This window comes from Morchella sextelata, assembly GCF_020137385.1.
Source record: "Morchella sextelata strain SCLS chromosome Unknown scls_23, whole genome shotgun sequence".
NCBI classification, from domain to species: domain Eukaryota; kingdom Fungi; phylum Ascomycota; class Pezizomycetes; order Pezizales; family Morchellaceae; genus Morchella; species Morchella sextelata.
In genome coordinates this window covers 86823-107259 of record NW_025408638.1, presented here as the reverse complement: position 1 = coordinate 107259, position 20437 = coordinate 86823, and the positions used below count along the sequence as shown (strand labels likewise).

Genomic DNA, 20437 nt, shown 5'->3' with positions numbered 1-20437 from the left:
TATTGGCCCTTAAAAGATTTTTGCTACGAGCACAGACCAACAAAATCCACTCTTTTAGCTCTGACTTTCGCAATAATTCTACCGGAAACTGTACCAGCGGATGTTTCTCCGCACGGAAATGCTGACCCGCCAAAAAAAAAAGTAAATTTGGTGTGGCTTTACTAACAGATCTCGTTATCTCTCTTATCAAATAATAGATCTCTCATACAAATCTAATTCCTCTGTTATAGGGGAGTCATCACCGACTGCTTAAGGGATAAGTGGTTGCCAAAAACACCAACACCTAACCCACCGGCGTGCACGTGCCCGGGTACGTACTGTCACATCTAGATCTAGATGGGGGCGGGGACATTTGTGGTGGGTGTCTGCATGGTGGGGGAGATTGGTCTTTGGTTGGATGAGGAATAAGTGGTCTGTGTCACATCCGCGTGAAGTTTGCGGGAGGGAGGGAGGGAGGGAAGATGAGGGGGATGGGGGATGTTGGGTTCGGTCATGGACTATCACTCGTTTATACTCTCCCACTTTGGCACTTATTTTTATAACTCCAATGGTAACAAGTGCTGCATATCACGTGGAGATGCTGCATACATGTATCTGCGTGATATTTTATAACTCCGAAAAAGGGTACAGGTGAACTGACCGGCAAGATTTATTTCAGGCCTAGAAAATTAGAAACTATCAAAGAATTGCGGCAGAAAAGAAAAGCCAAAAACCCAAAAAGGGAATTCAACTTAGCTATATAAGCACTCCAAAAATCTCAGACCGAATACGTTGCCCAGCCGCGCCAAACCAAGTCTATATATGTCTCCACCATTCATCAGAGCCATTTACACCAGATGTTTGACCGTGTCTGCACAGCATATGTCCTACTAGGCCACCTCCCTACTAGCTAGTAGGTCTCAATGGTTGCAGAAGCAGCGATATATAGGTAGCCTCGAGATATCTAGCAAATTGTGGCCTTCGAGAACTGTGGTAATGATGGCGCTGGTGATGATTAAAACTCGGGTTATTATGGAGAAGGATAAAGGACCCGCGAAGGATCCGGAAAAGCCTAGGACGCTAGAATCGACCGAGCGAAGGTTCTGTTTCTATGTGTTTAGCAGAAGATGGATTGCCGTGGCCATGGGCTCGGTGATAGATTTTTCGACTGATGGCGTCAAGATCGAGAGGAAGGAATTCGGAAGTCATTTATATAGTGCTTCGGTAGGTTTGTTGGATTTGCTTCGTTATATCCGCATAATATATCAATTCCCGTTGGCTTTTTGAGCTCGATCACTGTCGGGGTTGGTAGTGGAAACCGGGGCCACCACATGCCTAGCGTATATCTTACACCATACCTACCGCTGCTGCTGTTTCAATCCTTGCTATATTTGGTTTCAGTGATTGATTGGCCGAAAGCTAGGAAGAACCCATAAGGACGAGGATAGCTGTGAATTTAAAAATGTTTGAACGGAGATATATGTAGTAGTTTTATGTGTACTATATTTACAATTATATTTCACCTATCAACATTCAGTCCCTCACTCAGCTCTAAACAAAGATTTCCCCGCACATTAATTATTTCCACCTCTAAATATCAACAGCTTCCAACGCCTTTCTATTCCCCGCGTAAGCAATCAAGCTCTCATAAAGGGCCAGGTACACCCCACTCCCTATTGACGTCCATACAGTCCTCAACGCCCCTCCCCTAAATACTCCTCGCACGCCCTCCGTCTTCCACACGTCCTTAAACGTCTCCACGGCGCCTATTCTCCTGCCTGAATTCCCAGCCGTTAACATCACCCTCGTCTTCACGACATCAATTGGCGTCGTCAGACACGCCGCGACACCGCCAGATGCCATCGCAGCCAACCCAGTGACCTTCCCCGTCTCCCACAGGTCGCCTTTCACTCTCCCCGAGCCTAGCAGCACCTTCAACTCTTCGTATATTGGGAATTGGATCGCAATGAAGGGGAGGTTGCGGCCTGCAAGGAGGGTATACCCTCGCCAGAGATCTCGGGGATTCCTTCCGATTAATCGTAGCGCCTGGAGACTGGTACTGGTGCCTCCGCCGGATAGGACTTGTGCATTTTGTTTTATGACCTCGGCGGGCGTGGCGACGGCCGAGGCAATCATTTCTGCGATCGAGGAGCCGGCGCAATTTATTATGGGGCTCGGGAGCGAGGGTAATGCTTTCCGGAGCAACTCTTTGCCCTTTTGGTAGGATGTGAAGAAGGCGGCCGCTATGATTTGTTAGTTGTCGCTTCATAATTGGTGTAATTGAAAGGGGTTTAGAGGCTCTACATGCTGGTAATGTTACTAGAACAATTGGCCCGACTCCCTAGATCAATATTCTTGTTAGTTACTGTACTCCATGTCCCAAGGAGCTAATCTAGAGGCACGGGCCGTACCTGGTATAATCCCTGAAGCCGTATCCGCTGGACTCCCGCCTGGGCCGCTCGACGATATTCGGGAGACTGAATGCGCGTCTTGATCGTGTCAAATGGGTAGAACATTAAGCAAGTAACAATACCCGCTATCGGGCCAGCCTACAAATCCCCATTGTCAGTACTTCTGAATACATGTACTCAACTGCCAGCTCGAGGTAACCTACAATCATGTTGATAGACATAGTTTCCAGTGCACCAAAGAGTGAGAAATGAAGGAAAGATGGGTGGTGGAGTATTGAAAGAAGTTTTTTGAGTTTTTCCTGGAGCTTTTATTCTGATCTTCAGGGCGGGTGGGTCATTGAGATTTTTTTCGAAGGTCTATGGGTTAGGTGTGAGGTCATTGGAGTTTTTATCAGATTCTTATCTTATCGATAAGTAACGCCACCCGTCCTATGTGGAGAAACTATTCGGGGGCTACATGTTTCAAACCCGTAATTCTGCCTATCCTCAAGACCTCAAGGTTAATAAGTGCTCATACAGAGGATTGAAGGATCTTTACAATCTCGCGTTCAAGCTCCAGCAAGACCTCACGATCCCCTACTTGCGGTGAAATTAAGTATTGTCTCTCGCGATAGCAACCATTGACCTCACCATTTCCTTAGGCCTACCAACCACCACCATAACCATGATAATTAACGCAGGAGATAATTACTTTTGAGCATAAAAATGACTATGACTTTAACACACTTGGCTTTAGCTATTGGTTGTGGTTTTATAGGGTCTCAAGTTTGGTGGGGTTGAATGGTTGCCAGCGCAATTGGGACAATACTTAATTTCACCGCAAGTACCTCAACCTCAAAAACCACGTCCCCGGAAAACAATTAACACCCCGAAGCCTCCCCCGCCGCTATCCTCAGAGAGCCCTAACTCTCTGCACTGCCGCCTCAACCGCCACGTGTGAGTATTCAACTCTAACCACAACCAAGCTGATAACCGTTCGCTTATCCAGGAACAAGCCGGTACCCGCAACAGTGGTGCCTGCCTAAACTTTATCGAGTGAAGACCAGGTCCCCGATGGGGATCTTTTCTGTCGCCAGGGGGCAGATCTTTCCGGGGAAGGTTCTCTGCGTCTGTGGTTGTGATTGGCGGATTGAAAATCTTCTTCAAAGTGGTGAGTTCAGTTTAGCTTATATTAGTTTCGAGATTCGTCTCGGGACTTACTTCAGGTCTCGAGACTTCCGAGACCATGATGGGACGAGACAAGGCAAGACTAGACTTGGTGCAAAATGGTCTCGTCTTTTCTCGTGCTCATCGATATTAGGATTGTGTAGGCCGTAGAGAAAAAGTCCAAACCCAATGGCCGGCATCACAGCTCACCTAATAGGAATAGTATTAGTTACCTGCAATCAGCCATTTCGTTCAAATACCATTTCCCGCCCACAACACACATGGGCGAGTGGCCAACCGGTTAACACTCGCCTCCCGGATACACCGAGTGGTTGTGCCAAGTTGTACCTGTCGAAGGTCCATGGTTCAATCCAGGGGTGGGGGTTGTAGATATGGCGGCTGCCATCAATGCAACCTTTTGCAAAACTTAGGAACATTCAATTGAAACGTATGCTTAGTGCGTTTTTTTCTTTTTTTTTTTACGGGTGCCCTTAGACTATCACCACGAAAAGAGAGCTTTCTCGGCCCTACTTTCTTGCGTACATGTACACCTGTACCTGCCATCCAGCGTCATCTTCCGGTACTGTACTCGATCAAGGGCTTCATCAGACTTCATCTAATCGATAGTTCGGCAAATCATAACATTATATCAATTAAGCTCATTATTATCTAAAAAAAACAATCTATCATTCATAATCCATCCCCTCTGTTTCTTCTCTGTGCCAAATCCTAAACCTTCGCAAGTCTCCACCATCTACTGCCTTTCCTCTCACCATCTTCCTCCCCCTCCAACTTCTGGTCCTGTTTCGTAAGGGCCCATACCCGCAATGCATACATGCATCCTGCTGCACCAATGTACAAAACTCCAGAGAAAATCTGCGGATATAGGTATGCATTATATTCCCCTGGACGGCGGAGGTAGAGGGCGATTGGCTCCGAAACTACAGAAGGATACTGACGTTAGTGTGTGTTCTAATCGGAGACAGAAAACGAAGACTTACATGTTGTGGGTAGAACTACGGAGAGCCATACTAGGGATAATGCACTCGGAAGCTCCTTGATACCCACTACCTCAACGGTAACGGGCGATATCGTCTACAGCACAAAGTCTCAATATCTTACACAGTAGGTGGGTGGAATACTTGTGCAAGTTACTCACCGTCCAAAATGTTCCACAAACAGCTCCATTGACCAAACTGAACAGTATGGCAACCCCAAAGCTCCTCGCCCAGATCCAGATGAAGAAGCAGCTCAGCCCACTCACCAGCGTCATCAGCCCACTTGTGTTGATCCTACCGTACCGATCGCTCCCGATACCTACCAGGGGTCTGCCAAAAGCCATCCCCAGGTTGAGCATGGCGGTTAATATGCTCCCCTGCTGCTTCGACATCCCCACGCTCGCCGCATAGTCCGGCAGCGAGAACAGAATCACTATATATCCGAGCATCGACAAGAACCCCCACCCCATGACCAGCTGGAACTCAAACCTTTTCAACAGTCTCCAGTCAAACGCCTTTTGATTCGGATTAATAATCTTATTCCGATCCTTTATCAGCAGCGTACAGACCGTGTTTGTGACAAACACACAGATAGCCACGATCCTAAACGCCCACTCGACCCCCATCGTCTGGATGATCTTCTGGATGCTCAGCGAGAAAATCAGCCCGCCAATGCCGCTCCCCGCAGACGTGATTCCATTCGCCAAGCTCCGCTTTTTGCTAAACCACTGCGATATTGTCCCCACCGACGAGGTGAACAGAAACCCGAGGCCCCAGCCAAAAAGCACGCCCTGCGTGAGGAAGAGGTGCCAGATTGCCGTGGAGAAAGATGCGAGGATCAGCGAGCCAGTTTGGAGGACTATCCCAACTGCCATGCCTGTCCGAGTTGAAGTCCGGCGGAGGAGCAGGGTGACGACGGGCGCGATAAACATTGACTGGGACACTGAGAGCCCGCCAATGAAGGCATATTGGAGTGGGGTAGCATTGGGGTATTTGTTGGATGAAAGGTAATGGGCAAGGTACACTCCGTATGACTGCACACTAATCAGCTACTGATGGGATTTGCAGAGGAGGGAGGAGGGAGGGGGGGGGGGGGGGGGCGAACGCTGTTTACACCCCAAGTCATGGCGTTGACCATAAAGCAACAACCGACGACGACCCAGCCATATCCTCCGTCAGGGGGAACATCGACGAAGCTGACTTCAGTAACGGTCTTTTGCAATTCTTTATTATCGTTGACTTCTGCCTGTCCGGCACAATTATCATCGCTGAGTGGAGCTGGAGCCGGTTTCTCCTCCATATTGCAACTGTTAATTCCTTTTTAAGAATATTCCTCTTTTTTTTGTTGAGTGGAGTTGCGATTGGGAACTCAATTGACGTCAAAGGTATCTCACGGGTTTTGCACTCGAGACAACCCATGGAAACGACACCGAGGAGCTGCAAATATTTAAAGGGAGTCATAACAAGCAGGAAAAAAAAAAAAAAAAAAAAAATCGTCGACTCCTAAGCTACCTGTACTACCCTGTCCAAGTAAAGATGCTTGCATAACTCTAAAGCTGCATGGGCTTAGCCGAGTAACCGGTAGTCACTGAACGGTAGTGGCCTGTGGGGGGGAGGGGGGGGGGGAAGCATGAAAGTGGGTCCTTGGGTCCTTGCTGACAAATAGCTACGGAACTAGCAGGTGGGGTGGGGTTCGAGTGATTGCGTATGAGGATCGTGGCACGGACGAGGCTGGGAAGTACGCACCTCATGGGGCCAACGAGTCCGGTGGTGGTGGTGTAGACGCGTGTTTCTCTAGTATACTGCGACTGCATACATGCTCTGCTATTTAGCATGCACCCTAGCACATGTACATAGCACTCCAGAGCACGACTTCCGATGAAGCACTCACTCCTCCCAACATCATACATCATTTGGGTTTCTTGTATTAGCTTGGCGTCCTCGAGCCCATCAGTTTCGCTCCAAGAGAAAGGATCGTGTGACTTGAATTTATAAGCTCGTACAAGATCGTTTCCAGACCCGAATAAAGCAAAACAAGCAACTCTAACAATACCGGGCCGGGCCAATGTGTAATCGTCAGACACTAAAAGAAAAAAAAAAAAAAAGAATTTTACGGGACCGAGTGACACACCATGAACCTACCGCTAATATATATATATAAGATGTATATATGTTACAGGCTAAGAGTAAAAACACTACAAGCAAAGAGAAAAAAGATATATTCCGCACCAACGCCCAAGAAGCTTTTTTCTTTTTTTGTGTTTTCGATCCCCGCAGAAAGTTCGAGAGGTCCTCCCAGGAATTATATCAACGTCTCTAACTCATCAGGACAGCCCGCCCAGCGCCCTCACAATGCCCATCGCCGCCGCCGCCGCCACCCCGCCCACAAGCACCATCTCAATCCCCCCCCTCACGATGCTCCCCCAGTTCTTCTTCTTCTTCTTGCCCTCCTCCGCCGCATCCACCAGCACCGTCTTCCCGCCCCCAAACACAAACAAACACACCACCATCACAATCACGCTCCACCGCAGCCCCACCAACACATCCCCCCTCCCCACAAACACATACGGCACCAACGGCACAAACCCGCCAAAAAAATACCCCGCCGCGATCGTCGCCGCGCTCGACACCGGCGTCCTCCTCCCCACCTCCTCCACGGCCGGCAAATTGTAATGAAACTGCATCACAAAGGCCACCAGCGCCTCCTCCTCGCCCGCCAGCAAGCCCTCCACCACGCGCTCCAGCGCCTCCTCGGCAACGCCGTACGGCCGAAACACGCCCGCCAGCAGCGGGCGCACGGCCTCCGGGCTGGTGCGCACGAGGCTGCGCGTGGCGGCGAGCGTGTTGGTGTGGAAGGCGGCTTCGCCGCGGCCGGCGAGCCAGCCGCCGAGGCCCATGGAGATGCTGCCGGCGATGAGCTCGGCGAGGCCGCCGTAGAGGACCACGGTCGTGTCGTTGAAGGCCGAGAGGCCGGCGGTGAGCGCGAAGGGGACGGTGAGGCCGTCGGAGAGGCCGATGGTCAGGTCGGAGAGGACGCGGGGGTCGATGTAGGGTTTTTTGGACGGGGTGGAGGAGGAGGAGGTGCTGGTGCTGGTGCTGGTGCTGGTGCTGGTGCTGGTGTTTGGGGGTGAGGGTGAGAGGGATTTCTGGGAGGTGCGGCGCGGGCAGGAGGGGTGGCGGCAGGAGGAGGGGGTGGTGGTGGTGGTGGTGTCGCAGGTGCTGCTGCCGTAGTGTTTGGGGTGGTCGGTGGTGGGGAGGAGGGGCGGTGTTTCGTGCGCGTGGCGGGAGGGCTTTTGGGAGCGGAAGAGGAGGTTCTTGAGGTAGACGAGGACCATGGCTGCTGCTGCAATTGGTATGTTGTTTTTCTTTCTTTCTTTCCTTCCTTCCTTCTGGGTGGCTTGTCTTTTTATTGTGGGATTATCAAGGGTCCGATAGAGTATTCAGGTGGCAATCAATTGGGGTTTACAGGTGCAGCGGGTGTTCACAGGTGATTGATTATACAGGACAACAATGCAAGCTGAGTATCGTGACTCTGGATATCAATTCGGATCAGAGAAAGGCGCTGGCGGGTTTTAAAGAAGGCGGCAGACAGAGAGGGCAGCAATTGAGTATTAACAGAGCCCCTAGGATTGCGCCTGGTAAGCACAAGTACTACTACTACTACTACATGTTGTACCCTTCCTTGCCCACTGCGAGAAAGAAAGAAGGACCGTTCCTGTTCTTTCTTTCTTTCTTAGACAGCTGCAGCCCCGACTACGTCAGTGGTGCCAAGGGAGGCTCTCCGCCGGCCAATCACAGGCCAGGTATTAGACATCCATGCAGACAACCGCAACGGGGGGCCTGCACGCGACAAACGTGCCCCAGCGCAGGTAAGCAAGGAGCTTGGAGCTCAATCACGAGTTGGCATATGGCATATGGCATATCACAATAACGACGAGAGATGACGAGAGATGGATGGTAGATGAAGCAGATGGACTCGCAATTGACTACTTGTAATTGAGTGGAACCTAACAAAACAACAAACCAGCACCAGCACCCGCAGCCAACTAACTAACCAATCCCTGCCCAGAACCGTCAACACCAAGCTCACAAACCGAAACTGAGCTCCCCCTCCCACAAACCGAGCCCCCTCACTAAGCACCCCCCTCCCGCTTCGCATACTCCTCCTCCATCCGCTCCTCATACAGCCTATCGGCCTCCTCCCTCTCCTCCTTCGTCCGCTCCCTGCCGGAGCTCGCCGCGCTCGTCGCCGTGCCCGAGCCCGAGGCGCGCAGCGCTTCCTGGTGGTGGTGGTGGTGCGCTTCGGACACGCTTGATCTGCGGCGCTCGGGGAGGTCGCTGCCGCTTGTGAGGGGCGTGGAGGTTACGGCTGGGTTGTTGGTGGGTGAGGTTTGCGTCTCGGCCGTGTTGGGCTTCTCGCCGGTGGTGAAGAGGGGGATGGGCATTTTGGGGATGTGTGTTTGTGGGTAGCCTGTAGTGGAGGTAGGTAGTGTAGGTAGGTAGGTATGTAGGTAGGTAGGTATGTAGGTATGTAGGTGAGTACAGCTAGTACTGTAGGTAGGAAAGTAAGGGTTTGTTTGCTTTAGTTTGTTTGCTCGTTTGTTTGTTTGAAACGTGTAACGGGGCAAGTCCACAGGTAAAAGAGGCCTGAGAACCACCGTGGGAGTTGTTTGGAGTTTATATCTCAAGCTTCCATTGCGGGGTGGCGGCCAGCGTACGTACGTACGTCATGTGTGGCGGCAGCCCTAGGTGCTGCGCCACACTTGGCTTTCTTCATGAGTCGGAGGTAAGGTGTTTGGGGGGGGGGGTTTGAGGGAATATTCTACCTTGTTAGTTAAGGTTCTGGGTTGGACTTGATGGCTGATTGTTGGGGTTGGGTTAATATGTGCCCTGTGAAGATGGAAAAAAAAAGAAAAAAAAAAGAGGTGTGGAGGTTACCGGGTGCGGGTTTTGGGCGGCGAGTGATAGGTCGTGACGCCCACGGATAACGTAGCTTAGTCTGAAGTAGAGTACTACATGTATGTACATGTAGTGAATCTCCCCTTCAGACAACTAGTAAAAAATGCAAGGCCTCCGGACCCTGCGACTCTTAGCTCTGCCCTCCCACCGCGACGCCAGAAAACACACTACGCATGCACGGTACAGAGACTTGCTAGCCCTCCATGGGTACATGTAGTCTCAGTCGCTCTACCCCAGATCTAGATAACATCAACCATTCTATGGATCGCCACACGCATTAGAAAGCCATCCGAGTTTTTAGGCCCCGAGTTCGAATTCCGGTTTGCAGGAAGAGGTCGGTCGATACAGGCCATAAAGCTTAAAAGGGAGACCTACATGTAGTTAGAGCAGTGATACCAATACCCAGAGTAGTTAGCGATATATTAAAATCTTTAATCCCAATAGTACTACCATTACCCACCCTGCATGCCCTGCCTACTGCTTCAAAGGGGCGAAAACCTTAATAACAGTGGAAGGGATAACTACATAATTAACCCCGATTTTACCCACGCGAAATACGGGTACACAAGTTTGGCCCCAAACTCTGTTCCAGGGGTGTTGAAGCAAGTGTTTAACGAAAAATGATAGAAAACGAAAAACGTCAGAATGGGAGTGCAAAAAAGTAAATGTCCCTGGGAGGTGGCCCCCCCGGGGGGGTGGGTTTGATTAGTAAGCGGGTGTCAATGATTGATCTTGAATCGTGGTTAAGTGGCAGGAACAGAACATATTATTAATCGTGAGTGAGACTTTGTGATTGAGCCTTGAGACGGAAGGGAGGCACCCTCGACGAAAGAGCGATGGGGCGGTATACTGGAACAGGTTGGGTCTGGCAAGATTTATATGCTGAGTAAAAGTAATTAACAACATTTCTTAATAACGATCGAGAAAAGTCAACAGAAATATGCTGCAAACGGGTCATTCATCAAGATTCGTTGCAAATACCAAGACATTGTACCAACGCCTCCTCATTTATTTATTACCAGATATAGAACATAAAGAATACTCAGACGCCCCTTACAAACCCCAATCAAACCCGAAATCGGGGGCAAAGAACAAATTTCTCCTCCTCCACTCCTTTTCGCCCTCAAGCTGCTCCGTCTCATCCGCCGCATCTTCGCCATCCACAACAGCCCTATCGCCCCTCCTGCAGAATTCCTCCAAGAATCCCGCGCCCCTGATCCTTTCCTCTCCATTCGCCAAAAGATGTTCCACCTTGAAGCTTGCTTTCCTCCCTGCAACCCATTCTCCCACCCGTCCTTCTCGAAGTTCCTTCACTAGCTTGGGAATCTCCTTGTCAGGATCCACATTCTCGGCAGGGCTCTTCCACTGATTTGCCGTCCTTGGCGCCGTCCCTAGAGCCTCCTCCGCGTTGCGGACAACTTTCGAGATAGTCCTGATATTAGGCGTCGCGACCTCACGGAAGAAGTCATATTTCGGATTATCGCGCAGGTCAAAGACGGTCTTTGTCTGCCTCAGCAGCTGCTTCATCGCAAAATCGACCTCATGGAACTCGCCGGGTACCTTTGCAGCTGCAGGATGTGACGAAAGCACAGGATACGGTGCCCCGGTAGGTTTAGGGATTATCATGGACCCAAGAACAGCCGCTCGGATCTCACTGGACCATTCGCCCTGCAGTCCAGAGACCAGATCTAATAGCTCTCGCGCCATTTTTGTGGATCGAGCGGAAGTGAGACCCTGGAATGCGGTAGCGATCCAGGCAAGGATGTGCAAGAGGTTGTCTGTTGATGCCGCAGCGATGCATTCCAGGAGAGAGAAGTAGACGATTGAGTGTTGCATCAGTAACATGTGGTTTTCGAAGACTTCGTCTCGATTATTTGCTTCTGTGACGGCTTGGTAGGCCTTTACGGTCTCGGGGTCGAGGTAGGTCTCGTAGACCTTCGTGATTATGTCGAGAACTTCCTGTTTTGTCTTTGGTCCCGATTCACGTATCTTTGTCACGCTCAAAATCGAATCGATCAGATGTGACTCGAGCGAGTGAAGCAGAAGCCCCTCCGCATATTGCCCCGTAACTGAAAACCCAAAAATGAGAAATTTTCGATTCATGATTTGCATGTGATGACAGAGACTTGTCAAATCTTTATCATTCGGTTTTCCATAGTGCTGCTTCAACAGCTCAAGGAGGAATGATTGTCTTATATCAAAAAGTTGGAGCACCGGGTGTATATTGTGTAATACCGAGTCTGGGGGTGCTGCATGACGTGCGGATTTTAATCCTTGTATCGTTTCAAGATTTCCAGCCCAGATCCAGAGGCGGTCACCGGCACCGGGACCTTTGAGATGTCTCGTCTCGAAACCAAGGTATTCTGAGACCAATTCCAGAACAGCCATTTGCTCTTCGGGCTTTTTGGGATTCACGCGTTTCATGCTCGGCATTGGAAATAGGTCCTCCTCCGATACCTGCGAAACTACGTTTTTGATATCTAGCTCGATTTCTGGAGGAGCAGCAGGGTTAGTGACTGGTTCACACACTTCATCTTCCGTTATGATTTCTCCAACTTTCGGCCACATCCGCTTCATTGCACGCCAAACACTGCGTCTTGCCTGATGCTTCCAATATATCTTTCCCTCCTCGTCTGTAAGCAAAAGTCTTGTTCCATTATTCGCAGACCCCGTAGCACCAGGGTTAGCGTTGCCCGGCCAGGTAGGTCCCGAAGAAGCGCTAGGGGTAGCTGGTGCATAGTAAAAGTCGCCGTTTGGAGCCGGTGTCGGTGCATCATACCCAGGGGTTGTACTGTATGCAGAATTTGAAAATGGGTAGCTATAGAACGCCGCTACCCCGGAATTAGAACCTGCGCTATTACTGCCGAACGAAGGCGGATCTTTCGCAACCGGCATAGCAGGTGTGAGGACTGTTGGAAAGTGTTTCTCTTTGCGATATAAGGAGGAGGTTTTTATCATCCCTTTGGTCAGGACAGGAGTCTCCACGGGAAGTCTTATAATGAATGGAATCGTCGCACACGGCGCAAAATTATCAGCCCGGAGATGATCCTTAGGGGAGGGATGGTAGGTAGCCTGAGATATTATAAAAGGTCTCTTCCCATGCAAAGGATCCGGATTAGATTGGGCTGGCTCCAAGACAATGGCTTCTGCAGTGAGAAGGGATTTGCGTTTTGTAGATCTTGAGTTGATCCTTGGAGCGCCGGGTCCCCTGACCTGTGTTTGATCTGATCCACCCAGCTCTGCACGTAATTTCTTTTTTGTATCGTCTCCGATCACACGAAGCACTATGCGGTGTCATGGATTAGTATCGGAATATCCGCAACCCTAACCCTCGCTTCGCAGGACACAAACCGTTATCACCGATGACTTTCCCCTCGCTGCCTACGCCCAATGTTCGCAGCGAATTCAATGGCCCTTTTCGAACGCCCTGAGCATACAGGTAGAGCCCAAGCCATTTCTGAAACTTGTTTCTGACCTGTGAACTTGCGAGTAATAGAAGCATTATCGTTACCGTCAAAGGCGGATTCGCGGTTGATACACCCACGGCCCCGGGCCCAGGATCCATCTTCCGCCGTTTTGAAGCTGGCGGCTGTGGCTGCTCGTCGCTCGATGGTGGTGCAACTTTCACCTCGACTCGCTCACGGTCGGATGAAGACAGGGTTTCCAAAAGGCGCCATAGTAATGGCGCCTTGCGCTCGCATTGTCGTTGCACCTTAACCAAGTCGAAGTTCTCGAGGCCCTCTTTGAGGATTTCCCCGGTCGTGCGCCCGCGGGATTCGGTGGAGTTGGCGCGGACATCAACATTGATCTATATGCACGGAACTTTCTCAGAAATGACGATTCGCAGTATATGTAGGTAGGTAGTGGTAGCAAATGGTAACAGCGAATAAAACACAGTGGAAGGGTGCAGAGGAGGGAAAGGGTGGAATAGGATGGGGAACGAACACCACCCTTAACGAGTCCGAGATCGAATTCGTCCTTGAACACACCCCCAGCCCACGCTACAGCGATTTCATCTCCGCCATTCTCGCGTGCGCGCTTGGATGCCATGAAGATTTCGAGGAGTGACTTGATACCGCCATGGGTGTAGAATAGGCTTACGCGCCGGCGGACTGCGGGGTCTTCGCTTGTGAACAGATGTACGAGAAAGTCGGATATGGAGGTGAAGCCCAAGGGCTTCAGTGAGTCCAAGACTGAGAGTAAACGAAGTGGCTCAGGTGATTGCGCTGTCAATGGTACAATAGGTGGGGGGCCTTGGGCTAGAAGTGGGGGTCCGGGCGGCGGCGGAGGAGGATGTACAGGAGGGGCACTTAGAGGAATATAATACGGCTGCTCCTGCTGCTGTTGGAGTTGGATATGGTGTAGCTGTTGAGTAACATGTTGCTGCTGCTGCTGTGCTATATGTTGCTGGTGCTGCTGGTGCTGCTGGTGCTGCTGGTGCTGCTGGTGGAGGAGTACCTGCTGACGTTGCTGCTGCTGTTGCTGTTGAGAAGGGTCTGGAGGCTGAGACTGTGGGGCCCCTTCGAACTGCTCTCGACGGCGGCGAGACATATCTGTGACTTGAACTTCTTACTTCTCCTCTGAATATTGAGCGTTTCAGCAATTGGTATAGACAGTGAGGTATCCTTTGGGAGACGCGTTGTTGACGTTGGAGGGGAAAGAATTGTTTATCTCTAGATATATGGGAATGACTTTCGGTCCAGACCCTCCGAGACAGACACAAGCTCCCACAAAATGTACTCAGATATCCTTGGTCCCATTGGTACTCTCTTAAATATCTTTCCTTTGCTTTCCTGAGATTAATCTGGGATTTTCTGCGGGCCACTGTTCATTCGCGCACATTTAGAGAAGGTGGTATCACGAGATCCGATCCGATAAGATACCGCTTTAATCCCGGTACATGTGATATGATTACAAGTATCATGTAGCTACATATTTTTCTAAGGTCGAGTGAGTTGTGGTGAAGGGAAACCAGTTCAGTGATTGGTTCAGCAAGTCCCTCTGTTCGCCAGATGGTTACGAAATGCATCCTCTCAATTCTCTGGGGAACCGCTGCCAACCGATGTGAATCATGTAACCTCGTTCAACCATCGCCTTGGCCTATGAATAGTTAGTGTGCATGAGCAAAAAAAGATAACGGTCGGCGCCGGCATCTGAGGCCTTTTCCCTCGAGTTTCTTCATGAAACCTGATGGTTGGTCTAATTGAGAAGCCATGGGAAAAAAGCCGTTATGCAGCAGCTTCCTTCGCTGGGACTCACTTTGGTCGGCTCGTCTCTTTTAGAAGGTCCATGCCAGAGTAACAATACCTATTCTCATTGGTCTTGACATTTTCTTTTTTTTTTACTTGCTTCGCAAAAGATGAGATGAGATGGGTACATATGCGGTGGTATGGTAAAGCCAGTATCTCTCTACCCCTCCTCCCGTGTCGAGATGGATACTTACTTCTCCTCTAGACTAACGCTTAAGCAGATTCTCATCAGGCTTTTGTCTGCCTGCATCCTGCACGCATGGTCGATTTGCGAAGGAGGAGCCCTGCACAGCAGATAAGTGGTGCCTGAGTATTAAACAGGGCTGGCCCACTTCATATCGGCAGTTCCCTCGAACATATGCATGCCGCCACTTGTGATGCATCACCTTTATGAACAACCTCAGCTTGAAATCAGTAAAAACTAAGGTCAATTAGTAACCTCCAGAATAATATAGGTACTAGAGCCTTTACTACGTGAGTACGTACTGCTCCACTCCAAGCTCTCTGATCCATCCGATTATGTTCGCCTCGTTCGAGAAGCGGGGTAGATACATTTACCTACATAGGCCCGAAATGCAGATGTCCTAAACTACGGGAACCTAGAACGAGTAAGCTCAAACGGCGGAAGCAGCAGCCCGCATAGACAAGCGAAGATCATCTGTGCTTCATAACGATTGACAGACGGGAGACGGGACGTCTGCTCACTGCTTGCTCCAATATATCTCATGTTCCTTTTTATTTCTTTTATTTTTTTTTATTTTATCGCCCTACAGGAGAAACAATCTAGACCTTGATGGCTGTTGACTCAGGGGAAGTTGCACTATTCACTGCAATAAGTTGGCCATTTATGTAAGTTCTAGCCCTGTTTAGATTTTTATTATGATTTTAATCCCTCTTATGTGTGTCACCCATCTGAGCTAAAACGACCCGGTTACGGGTTGGAACCCGGTACAGTGTCGCAGTATTGATGTCTACTCGTGCAAAACCGGTTGGGTGCCAGAGATCTCCTCGTTTTCGCGTGATATTCTAAGAAAAAACAAATCGCTGATAGGATGGAGAGAAGGGAAGGGAAGGGAAGAAGGGGTGGGGTAAGGGTGGGGGTTGTTACCAAAGAGATACGTACATGTATGTAGGTATTCCTATTCGTGCGCAGTGGCCCGCGACTGACGTGCAACCCGTCACATTCATAGAAATAAACTTTTCAAAAGATATCTATCCGTATCAACGGGGTGATGCTAGCTTTCGAGTTAATTCCATGCACTTCGGGTTCGTTGAAACCTTGATCAGATATATCGGAAGAGCAGCTTTAGGCCCACTAGTATTCGCTGGACCTGACCAGATACTCCTTATAAGCTTAGGATCTGTATGGCCGGGGATATCGCACCGCACCAAGGCCTGATGTCCGGTGAAATACGTGTTCTCAGAGTTTAGACCTCGTTTGGCCGTCCCTGATCGTTTATTAGAGAACTTACCCAGATTTCATTTACTGATTTACATATGTTTTATAGCGCAACTGATTTCCGACAGACAAAATCGAGGAGGTATTATATTACCTACATACACATACTCTACATCTATTAAATTCACAAAACCCTACTTCTCTGACTTACTTCACACGTAAGCCAGATCAAACCAATCGATATCCTTGCTAGATCTCAATGCCCTAGGCCTAGCTCACGATCACACACACTCTTCAATGTAGAGTATCATCAGAATGTGATTTGGACTCATCGACTTTGCTCATCCATGATTTCGGAGATCCGAAATCACACATATGTACCCGCCCTCCAGGGCTTGCGTGGCCAATGCGAGATCTTAAGTGCTTGCACCCTGACATGATTACGTCCACCGGCGGGAAGATCGAAACGTCAATTCGAGTTTCCGGTTTCACCGCATGGCTGCATATGATATATTTTTTTACAAAAAAAGAGCATGTCACTTCTTGTGCTCACTCATAAGGCGCACTGCAACCGGGCACATATTTTAATGCAGAAACGGATTCAGATGTGAGAATAAATATGTATGCTCCACTTTAGATTCATTTTGTCGCCTCCTGACAGCGAGCGAGCTACAGGCATATGAATTTATTACTAGAACTTCTTTGAGGAATGCGAGAGTTAGTACATACATGTGGTTTACAGTGTCGAGTTTAGCTCGACACACAATGATGCATGCATTAAGGAATTAAAAAAATTGGGAGCTAATTATTCCCCGTGGGAATGCCAATTTGGGGCGGGGAATTCTTCGTTTTGAGTTATTCCTCAAAGGACGCTCGAAGCTGTTTAATTAATTTGCCTATGAACTACCAAAACAAGGCTTCAGGGTTAGGGATTCGAGGAGTCAGCTACTAACGGAACAACTAATCAAATGCATACATGTAGCATTTCAAGGCATCGTATTTAGGTTCTAGTTATATGCGGGTTAGCTTGGCGCGATCTTTGCCTTGATGACATTCCCTCATGGTGCGAATTGCATGTGGTGAATGTGTAAGAAGTGAGTGATAGGCTGTGATTCACCTATATTATGTTTCAACGTACCGAAAGGTTCTTAGATTGATTGATTGATTGATTACTTCATTACGAAAGGTTCTTAGACATAGTTGGGATAAATTGAGAAGATATAAATGCGTGTAATTATAATTTTTCCCTTTGCCATGCGCGACGTGGCAGGAAATATCACTAAATCATCTGCCTGCGAAAAGCGGAATGTGGTCATGTGTCCAGCCATTAGGAAGCGGCTATCGGCTTTTGAATACTTCGGGAACAAATGCTTCTTCTTCGGCTCCACCATATAGTTCTTGACGTTACATCAAGCCCACCGACCGAATGGCCCTTCTCATCTATCATCAGTCTGGATACCTTACAGCTGATACCTTGTAACACCTTTAGTATCTAGTCTGGACACTTTGGCAGTAGTTCACCCTCTTGGAATCTTTCTGGCCCAAGTAACGATATGCTTCAGGTGTACATGTATACTTACGAGTAGTTCAGGTGAGGCCATCACAAATGTTCTCATGGCCGTAACTACAGTAGTACTGGATCATCCAAGGCGTGTATCGATGCTGATTTTGCTGCAAAGGAGGGAGTCAGAATAAGAGTTTTCCTCCCTTCAGAACTAGAGCTGGAGTATCGCCGCCTTCGATCTCAACCCCCAAATGTGGTCCTGGGAAGCGGCATAGAAAGGGGGGGGGGGGGGGGCAGAAGGTGGAGGAAAGGGATAAGGAGTCCCATCATGCATGGAATTCGGTTTTAAAACCACAAGCCAGCCCAGCTTATTGGGTCCAACATGAACCAGCTAATCAGCCACAATGCTTTAACGTCGCCTAAGCCTCACCTGAGAATGAAATTACACACAAGGTTTCGGGGTTCACTAGGGGTGCAGAAATCTAGAACTGGAACTTGATCTCGACCACCAAGTAAGTACAATACAAACACACATTTCTCATTACTATTTACACCAATACATTTAACCCCACTACTTCCTCCAAACATTAATTTCGTAATCACCTCCCTCCAGATCCTGAATCCAAAACCTCTCATATTCATCACTCTTATATTTCATCCTGAACTTCATCCCTTTTCCCCGCACTTCGACTGTCCCATCCTTTCCCCCTGTCGGAATCCCAACATCACCGGTCGTCCCCTCAGGTGTACTGATATTCAAAGAAAGGCTATTCTTCTTTTCAAAACGCCATGAAGACGAGAACAAACCCAGCGAGGTTGAGAATCCTGCCTCCGCATATTTGAGGTCGCCAGTCTGGGGGGTTATGGACCAAGTCCTTCCCGCTTCTGAAGTGAGTTTAATACCGGCGATAAATATCTGTGCCTAGTATTAGTCTAACAGTACGTATATATGAATTATAGGAGGAAAATAACATACAGTCATGGTACTTGTCGGTCCCGTCGCCCATCCATGAGCATGAGAAATTCTTGCATCGTTGGTGTATGGCGCGTAGTGTAACTCTCCAGTGGTGCTGTACCCCTCGATAAACGTGGAGTTCGTCATTCTTGGATCGTCCAGCATGAAGTCACCCCACATCGTTCTCATCAGGTCAAGAGCATTCTGCGTCTCGTTCGCCATGAAGTGGGCTTCCAGCTCAAAGCCAGAAATGAATGGCGAGATTGCGTCTGCTGCCTCAGGTGCCGGAGCACCATAGGGAGTCCACCTTTCGCGGAGAGCGGCGGAAATTTCGTTTGCCCTCGAGGGCGTAGGGAGGATTCCGGACTTGATGGCCCAAACGTTACCGTCCTGTGGGTGCAGAGTGGTATCGGTTTCGTTATCTTTATAGAGGCTCGCTTTATCGTCCCATAGAATGGAATTAGCGGCAGACTTAATACCGGCCATGTAGGTACTGTAGCTTTCTACAACAGAGGTATCGTTCATTGTACTAGCGAGGCTAATACCCAGGTTGAGGGTAAAATATAGGATCGAATTCGCCTCGATGTTATAGCTTCCCATGCCGAAACGCAGCCAGTCAGATGGAGAGGTGATGTTTGCGAGGCCACTGGAGTCAATGTGGTCGACACTCCAGGACATGGCGTGTTTCCAGGCTGGCCAATAAGTTTGCAAGTAGGTGAGATTACCGGACCAGTGGTAATAATCGGCAACTCCGATGAGAGTATAGAGATGGTAGGTGAAAGATATGGCGCCAGCTTCGTTGAATGGTGTGCCAGCGTACGGTAGCATACCGTTCTCTAGCTGGAGCGCAAAGAGGGAGTCGAGAGAGTTTGCAACAGAGACCAGATCAAACGTAGAGACTGCAAGCCCGGGAACAGCGATCGCCTAGATTTTATTAGGAATGGAAGACAAGAGGAAAAGGGGCGAGTGACATGCCATGTCGCCAGCCCACACTAGGCGGTCGCGCTTTGCACCATCGGTAAGCGCCGAGGATCCGTTGGTGATGGTGAAGTTGTTGCTGTGGATCTTGATTAGGAACGGTCGAGATGGTGGGTGAGAGGGGTATACTTACTGCCATGGAAGAGTCCCGTTCACGATGGAAGTGTGGGTAATCTTTTGGAAAAAGATCAGTGCATCTCCGCGCAAGGGGTCAATCGTGTCCAATTGGTTTGTATAAGCCCCGGCGTACCAAATCCTATTCGAATTTTCGTTAATAATGGCCCTCTAGGGAAAGGGGCGGTCAAACAAACCGATTGAGTTGATTATCATCGCAATGAAACCACCCGGTATAGTCCTGAAGCGCATCTTCGCCCCAATGAGGCATTGCTGTAAAATAAACCCACGCATCTCCCAACACGACCTCTTCACCAGCTACAATACTCATATACCTAAAGGCACCCCTTTCTCTCTCCCACGGAGCACTATACTCACCCTCGCCATCAATCTCGAGCACCAATGGCTCATCGAAGCCGGCGTCTGCTGTCGCATCACAGTGCTCACTAGATATCCATAACGAAGACTCAGAGAAGGTCACGTTGATGGAAGAGGCATTTCGAGCGTCTTCAACAACAAGAGTCACCCAACCGGCGATGTTTTTTCCAAAATCGTAGGTTATAGAAGATTTGGCGGCAAGTGTGAGCGTACCAGGCAGGGCACCAGAGACAGTCCCATTCGTGCCATAAACAATGGAGGGACGGATAATCCGGGAGGGGGGCGCGAGGATGTACTCTTTAAAGGGGATCTCGGAGGCTGCTAAAAGGGGGGCGAGCAAGAGAGGGAGCAAGCTGTGGTATAACAT

At 49.4% G+C, this 20437-nt stretch overlaps 7 protein-coding genes across 7 annotated transcripts; 1 reads left to right on the top strand and 6 right to left on the bottom strand.

The window, feature by feature from the left end:
• Positions 1-1569: 1569 nt before the first annotated feature.
• On the bottom strand, positions 1570-2611 carry H6S33_007281 (uncharacterized protein; the record flags this gene model as incomplete). Its single annotated transcript, XM_044838872.1, has 4 exons — positions 1570-2222; positions 2284-2320; positions 2391-2528; positions 2594-2611. The coding sequence occupies 4 exons, from the start codon at positions 2609-2611 to the stop codon at positions 1570-1572; spliced, it is 846 nt and encodes a 281-aa protein (XP_044688817.1).
• Positions 2612-4265: 1654 nt separating this feature from the next.
• H6S33_007280 (uncharacterized protein) lies at positions 4266-5834 on the bottom strand (the record flags this gene model as incomplete). Its single annotated transcript, XM_044838861.1, has 4 exons — positions 4266-4477; positions 4538-4631; positions 4696-5568; positions 5640-5834. 4 exons carry the CDS (start codon positions 5832-5834, stop codon positions 4266-4268), a joined length of 1374 nt encoding a protein of 457 aa, XP_044688816.1.
• Positions 5835-6858: 1024 nt separating this feature from the next.
• Positions 6859-7869, bottom strand: H6S33_007279 (uncharacterized protein; the record flags this gene model as incomplete). The annotated part of the gene is made up of 1 exon (XM_044838850.1): positions 6859-7869. The coding sequence occupies one exon, from the start codon at positions 7867-7869 to the stop codon at positions 6859-6861; it is 1011 nt and encodes a 336-aa protein (XP_044688815.1).
• A 798-nt stretch (positions 7870-8667) lies between these two features.
• On the bottom strand, positions 8668-8979 carry H6S33_007278 (uncharacterized protein; the record flags this gene model as incomplete). The annotated part of the gene is made up of 1 exon (XM_044838839.1): positions 8668-8979. The coding sequence occupies one exon, from the start codon at positions 8977-8979 to the stop codon at positions 8668-8670; it is 312 nt and encodes a 103-aa protein (XP_044688814.1).
• Positions 8980-10546: 1567 nt separating this feature from the next.
• H6S33_007277 (uncharacterized protein) lies at positions 10547-14044 on the bottom strand (the record flags this gene model as incomplete). Its single annotated transcript, XM_044838828.1, has 4 exons — positions 10547-11562; positions 11620-12777; positions 12845-13301; positions 13439-14044. 4 exons carry the CDS (start codon positions 14042-14044, stop codon positions 10547-10549), a joined length of 3237 nt encoding a protein of 1078 aa, XP_044688813.1.
• A 1665-nt stretch (positions 14045-15709) lies between these two features.
• On the top strand, positions 15710-16847 carry H6S33_007276 (uncharacterized protein; the record flags this gene model as incomplete). The annotated part of the gene is made up of 8 exons (XM_044838817.1): positions 15710-15730; positions 15806-16008; positions 16096-16105; positions 16169-16178; positions 16251-16359; positions 16445-16518; positions 16702-16762; positions 16817-16847. The coding sequence occupies 8 exons, from the start codon at positions 15710-15712 to the stop codon at positions 16845-16847; spliced, it is 519 nt and encodes a 172-aa protein (XP_044688812.1).
• A 1369-nt stretch (positions 16848-18216) lies between these two features.
• Positions 18217-20437, bottom strand: H6S33_007275 (uncharacterized protein; the record flags this gene model as incomplete). The annotated part of the gene is made up of 5 exons (XM_044838806.1): positions 18217-18561; positions 18622-19524; positions 19576-19657; positions 19712-19834; positions 19890-20437. 5 exons carry the CDS (start codon positions 20435-20437, stop codon positions 18217-18219), a joined length of 2001 nt encoding a protein of 666 aa, XP_044688811.1.